The sequence below is a fragment of the Haliaeetus leucocephalus genome, unplaced genomic scaffold (genome assembly GCF_000737465.1).
Source record: "Haliaeetus leucocephalus isolate CR32 unplaced genomic scaffold, Haliaeetus_leucocephalus-4.0 Scaffold203, whole genome shotgun sequence".
Classification (NCBI taxonomy): domain Eukaryota; kingdom Metazoa; phylum Chordata; class Aves; order Accipitriformes; family Accipitridae; genus Haliaeetus; species Haliaeetus leucocephalus.
In genome coordinates, this window is record NW_010972639.1 from 900,482 (window position 1) to 907,194 (window position 6,713).

Sequence of the window (6,713 nt, forward strand, 5' to 3'; positions counted from 1 at the left end):
CCAGCAGCGGGTCCGTCTTGGAGCCAGCTGGCATTGGCTCCATCAGACACAGGAGAAGCTTCTAGCAGCTTATCATATATGCTATCCATATTGCCCCCTCCGCTAGCGACACCTTGCCACACAAACCCAATACAAAGGAAAAAAATCCAACACAGAAACTTAACATTCACTGAAAATAAAATCAGATAGTAAGTTCTTTCTTCCCCAGAACACGTTTTTTCTTCAGTTGAAGCCAGTATATTCAACAGCAGCAGAATCTGGCCGACCAACAGGTTAACAAAGAGGTTGCATTGTTACATCACAATCTTATCCCAGAAATGTTTTTGGATTTGCTTTATTAGTGTTTGTGTAATTAGTGTATTGATACAATCTCAACTGAATTACTATTATAATCTGCAATAGTATTATAATTAAAATATGGAAAAAAAATCAGTGTTCATTTCACATACAAGGCTAGAAAAATGTAAGTCTGAGCATTAGTTCGTTTGACTATTAAAACTTGGTATCAGGCAAAAGTCTAAAAAAATATTGCAAATCATAGGACAACAAATCGTGACGTTAAAACTGTCTTACACTCAGATAATCACATATTTACGATAGAAAACAGTTTTCAGTATTTCATCTGAAGTCCTATATTTTTTAGCATACATGGAAGTGCAGAGAAGTACTGTGTATTTCTGATCTGATAATGAGGGAGATAAACATAGCATTTTGAGATATATGCATAAACATATATCCAACAACAGCAATAGTATTCTTCTGCCAGTTATGATTTCTTCCACTGTCATAATTGCAGCTAGCAGAATCCAAAATAAACATAATTTCTTAGTTGTGTGATATTGTCTGATAGTGTACTCTCTCTATTGGAAATTCAATGTGGTTTTTATATTTCTGAAAATTCAGAAAAAGGGAGGCTTGCCTTAGACTCCTGAAGTTGATAGTGATTACTGGTTCCGTTTTTATCTGTTGCTTTAGCTATATCTGTCAAATTGTCCCCAGTCTTGCTTGGCAGAGGAAAAAATTGCAGTCTTCAAAGCTGTTGTAACAGTGTCTTTTCACAGCCTGGCTATTTGTAGCCCTCAGTTATGAAGCCGAAAGGATTACGAATGCCAAGAAAACTATATGACCACTTAAATAGCCATTTAAAAAAAAATCTTTTGAGAGCAAAATAAAAGATTCACTAAAACTTCAGAAGGAAGTTGCAGCATATTTTCTGGCTACTAAGTTTCTAGTTCTGGGACTCTATGAATACCACACTGTAACTGCAAGTGAGTATAGAAGAATTTCAGCTCTGCAAGTTTAAGAAGTTGTTATTTTTTTACTACAGCTGTATTTAATTTTGGCATGCCGCTGCTTAATTCCTGAAAGCAACGCAGATGCAAATATTCCTAAATTTTACTATTTTATTATTCATTATTCTTTAAGTCAAATGTTGAATCTACTAAGCAGGCTCTGCCAGTACTTGAAGTATTGTTTAATTTCACCTGGCTCATAGTGGTAATTAATAGGCAGAGCTATATTCTAATAAAAACCTCAAACTGCATGCAGATTCTAACCCTCTGGATGAGGGCTGGTGGAAGAGTGACGCATAAGACTGCGTATCTTGCATCAGCTAAGCTGCATGTAGAGGTCTGAACGGTGAAGACTGCACATGTCCATGAGCAGAGGACTTGGAGCGCAGGAGCGCTGTTGCTGACACAACAAAGCCGAACTCAGCACTCCAGAAAACCCTTTAATTCACAGAGTTGGGGGTTCTAAATAGTGTAGAGGTTGTGTGCCTCACCAGGGTCTGAAGCTGTTTGCAATGAATTTCATTACATGTACTGAAGCAGAGGTAAGAGGCAATCTTCCCAGAAGCACAGGAGCAGGGCCCACGTAGGCCTTCTCACTCTGAAATCATTACTGTGAGCCAGTGGATTGCTGGTAGAGATTTTAGCAGTCACTGAACCCCTGTGTACATCTATCACCACATGCAAACAAAGAGTCGTACATCAAAAAATGTGTTGTAATAAATAGCTATTATTATATATGACAATATATCAATTTTTGTTGGCTGAGAAAGTTAGTATTGAGGTGTACATAGGTAATACACCTTTCTGGTCAAGAATTCACTATGAACTAAGAATTACTTCTTGCATTGAAAGGGCATAGAAGTAGAACTTGAACTAGGTGCAGCAATTACTAGCAGGTTCCTACCTTTGAAATTACCAGTAACTTCATTAAAAACAGTCTTTTTTTGTGTGCCAGCAGAAAGTAAGAGGGCATAAAGAGTCTCTTACCAGCAACATCTTCCTGATGAACCTTCCTAGAACCACATGCACTTCTTTGTTTGCATTGGTATGTACAGGACAGATTATTCAGAAAGAAGGACCTATACTAGGACACAGAGCTTTATTGTACAGATCCTCTGTAGTTCAGTAAGAGTGATCTGACCCTATAATTTTTGTTAATAACTGCCTTTCACAGAATAACAATGCTCATAAAATAACCCTTCTTGAAGTTTTCCCTTTATTGACATCCACACTAAATGATGCAATAGTGCCTAAAGTTAACTACAGAAAATTAAGAATCGTTTATTTCCATTTGGCTTCAGTGACTGAAATCATGTTTTGTTCTTGCTTCTAGTATCCAGCAAGCAAGTTCTCTGAAAAATCAGCTCACTACACCAGCATGAACAAGAATCAAGATGAAATAAACCAATAATCAACAGTACAAATCTGATCCTCCTACGCACACGTGTGTCCTTCTCCCAGGGCCTGATCCTGCTGTAAGGCAGAGCTCCCAGCTTGGGTCCAGGCAGTTGGCTTGACTTGCAGCCATGCTGGCTGAAGCAGAAGGTCAGATCCAAAGCCACAGGGATTAAACATTAAGGTTTGTGCAGCCATACCTAGTTGGGCAGGAGCTGTTAGCAAGAAAAAAGAGTGAATGAGCTTGGTCGGCAGTCAATCTCATATGTTTCTGAATCAGCTGGACACTCTCCAATGCCAACTCAGGGATCACAATACCTGCGGTGGGCATGGGAGGGAAAGGCATCTTCATGCAGATCTGCTTCCAGGCGTGGTCACTACAGTCTCCTCTGTGGACAACTCCCAGTACTTGGAGAGAGCTAGGAAGAGCTGTTAGCTCTTGATGTTCCTGCTCTGGGTGGGATTCCAAGGTAATGACTCTCTGGAACCTCCACTTTGTTCCAGGAGGAGCAGCCATCCACCACTCCCCTCAGCTGCTAAATTAAGGATAGGATTGTTTGTTCAGTAATGGGAATCAATTTTTTTTTACCAGCAACTGTTTTCGAGGAGCCCTGTATGTATGCTTGTAGATTCATGCTCCTGTATTTTGTTTTCTGTCAAGTAAGACTGAATTTATGACTATCACGACTGGTGTGTGCATCTCATTGGGAATTTGGACCTTAGCAGTCCCAAATGTGTAGGCACCATTTGCACTAATTTCTGCAAATCAGTTTCATTTTTGCACCGAGTACACAGAGGGTACATGTGGTTCTTAGTGGCATGTAAAAGCCCTACATGTACCACAACAGTGTTTCCTGCTTAACTGGTACCTGATCAGAAAGTAACCCCTGAAACACACAAAGTATGTTTGGAGAGGAGACATTGCTTTATTCTGTGCAGGGTGCAAGGTGGAAGATTTCCACAAATCGAGCATACCTACTGAGGTTTTCAGTCCATAATTATACACTACAGCTAAACCACCATGCCTATCTAATACATATGTTCCGCCTAACTATTGCATATTCATTATGTTGAGCAAGCATGAAGTGTTGTTCTCTTGAGCAATCATCCCAGAGTCTTCTACACCTGCGCAGGGGTCTCTGGTGGTCTTTGGTGGTCCTCTGGGGAAGAATACCCCTACTCCTTTTGTCCTTTTGTGGTCATGCCTCGTTTGAGGACACCAGGGTCTTTGTTTCTCTTGCCACCCCCTCGTTTCTCAGTGCCGAAGGAGGATGTAGGTCCTTAATTAGCAAGTCTGTGACTCTGAAATGTCCATTATCTGGTGCCTTGACTATTATCCAAACACTCCTTAAGCATCCTCTATTGCAAGCAGAATCTTAAACTAGATAAGCTTTACCTTAAGTACACATAATCTAAACAGTCCTTGAATAGCAAGCATATCACACTTCTCATGTTTTAGGGTTTTTTTCTTTAAGCTATCACGGCCTTCTTACTTGTTAATCAGTTTTTTTGAAGGCTTGAGGCAACATCACCACTAAAAATTACACTTAGAATTACATTACCTTTAGAAATTTCTCTAAGCACGACAAGGAGATAATCAGTGTTTTTCAGTCACAGCTTCCTAAGTTTCAGGTACTCTGTTAATTTTCTTCTGGGCAATATTTTTACTTGGATCATTGTAAAATTGTTTTGCACTCACCATTGGCTGCCTTGCACATGAAGAATTTTTGGAATCCTAAAGCTTAGTTCCTCATGGTTTAAGAGATTTGGGTATTAATTCCAAATGGCATCTCACAAAGGGCCAAATTCCATCCAGGAATAAATGACTGCTCATCCACTCCAACTTTAATGGGATCTGCTCTGCTCAGCAGAGGACAGGATTTTATAAAAGGCTCTTAATTGATTCTGCACCCATTTGCAAAAGAAAATACTGTATATTTCTCTTGAAGCATTATTGAAATGGGAAACAATGTTAAAAGCTGCAAAGAGGACAAGAGTACTGAAAAAGAACGTGAGTTAATAGCCTTACTGATAAAATAACATTTTAGAATTAGTAGACAGAAATCTTACCTCATGAATAAAAGGTGCTATGCTTTGTAGTAGCCTGTGAGTGGGAAAAACAGTTTTTGATAACAAACCCTTTTTAAAAGATAACGTACTTCCTATAGGTTCTTATAAAGAAAGTAGTGTAATACAAACAAGGTAGTTGCTGAGATATTGATATGCTGGCTGCAAAAGAAAACTCTTATGCCTTTCTAGAACTATATTTGTAAACTCTAAGAATCAGTTCATCTTCCAACCTTCTTGAAGGCTCAAAGAGTTGCTCAACACGTTAAAAAAATTCAAAGATATCTGAATAATTCTTTCAGGCCTTGTGCCAAAAATCGCTTCAATATCTTGCAGAGATGACTTAGTTCTGAAAATATGCATACAACTAGACAATAGTGAACTTGTAAGATACCTTCTCCAATTTCTGGACTAGAGACCTAAAGCCACAAAATCTGCTGCTTTCCGCCCTGCCTTTCTTCTCAGGATGTAGCTTATTTTTCTTGCCTGTGATTTCCACTAAATATGCCACTGCAAAACACCACCTCCTCCTCTGTATACCAGTATCTAAGAATATTATGCTAGAGAAATATGGTGTACAGTAACAACCAAGAGGGAATAAGGAAGTAATATTTTTTTTTATTCAGCGTGCGGGATAAAATTCATGCTTCACTTTGAATCAACTGCCAAGCATCAGAAAGGGACTACCTTAAACACAGATACCTTAAAAATCTAATGAACTGTTACCCCCCCCTCCTTTTTTTTAAAAAATCTTTCAACTTGAAAGCACCATCTGCATTCTTTAGGACAGAAAACTCATTATTCCTTCCCCCTCCCCTGGTAATTCTTGCATAATTACCTGAGTAAGCTTTAAAGGTTAAAAAATACAGCTCTACAGCCAAACACCATAAAACTGCTTTCAAAGAACTGGCTTGGAATCACGAAGCAATATTAATGCTTTACCTTTTTTATTATTATTCTTATTTTTAAAAGTAAATAGGATTAATGTTGGTCTCTGATAAGTACATACAACCGGCAGAACCTTAACCACACAACCAGCTCCTTTCAGGAAAAAGCTGTTTCCATGCCTGTCCTTTGCTAGGAAATGCTTGGGGCAGGAGTGAGACTTAAAGGATGAGAAAGATGACACACTTTGTCAGCATTTTTTAAAATTACATTTGGCTAGATATTTTTTTTTTTTCCTGTTGATGCTGAGCCAAGGGTGAGTGCCCCTATTCAGATTTCAGTGAGCCCCCAGTGTCACTTTATAACAGGGCTTACTGAGTTTGGCTCCAGGTCCTGCTGCTAACACCTCCTTAACAGATTTTAGACAACAGAGTGCTGTTTCCTCAATTACTCTTGGCCTCCCAGCACACATCAGATCCAGATTTCCTCCTAGCTGCCTCACATTCTTGATTCAGAAACTTTTTCCGGCATCTGGAGAGGATTTCCTTCCTGGATGCAGCTGCTCACTTTGGTCTAATTCCCACATCTTCAACCTGAAACTCCAGAGTCACTGAACCTAACTCTTTCCTATATATCTTTTCAGTTTAACAAAATACAACCAATTTCTCCCAGGTCTCCTGAATGACCTCTGGCAGCTTTTAAATACTCTTAGCCCTGTGACCCTTAACATTTTTCCTTTTCTCCAGCAAGGGGGAGTCAGCTGTCTTCCAGGTGAGGCTGAGCTCCACGTCCTTGAAGGTCTAATTCTCTCTCCAAAATACTCTAAAATAAACAGGTTAGAAACTATTGCTCTGACTGATTTGAAACATTTAAAGATGCCCCAGGGATCTGAATTCTGCAAGTGAAGGCTGATTGCCTTTAGAGTCAACTGGAGAAAACATTTGGTTGTACTTGCATGGGGAAGAGGAATGATGGCCAGTCGCAATGCTGCATAAATAGCCATATTCTGGAGAAAGTCAAAAGTATGCAGGAATACAGGAACAGCCATACAGGTGGCTCAGGTAACATACAGGT

The 6,713-nt window shown here is 39.4% G+C and overlaps 1 protein-coding gene across 1 annotated transcript in view; it reads right to left on the reverse strand.

Annotated features, from left to right (window-relative positions):
- Nucleotides 1-3,204, reverse strand: part of LMNB1 (lamin B1) — a 30,559-nt gene extending 27,355 nt beyond the window's left edge. The window contains exon 1 of the mRNA XM_010566077.1: nt 2,888-3,204. Within this exon, the coding sequence (XP_010564379.1) occupies nt 2,888-3,204 (317 nt within the window). The remainder of the gene's footprint in view (nt 1-2,887) is intronic.
- Nucleotides 3,205-6,713: the final 3,509 nt, after the last annotated feature.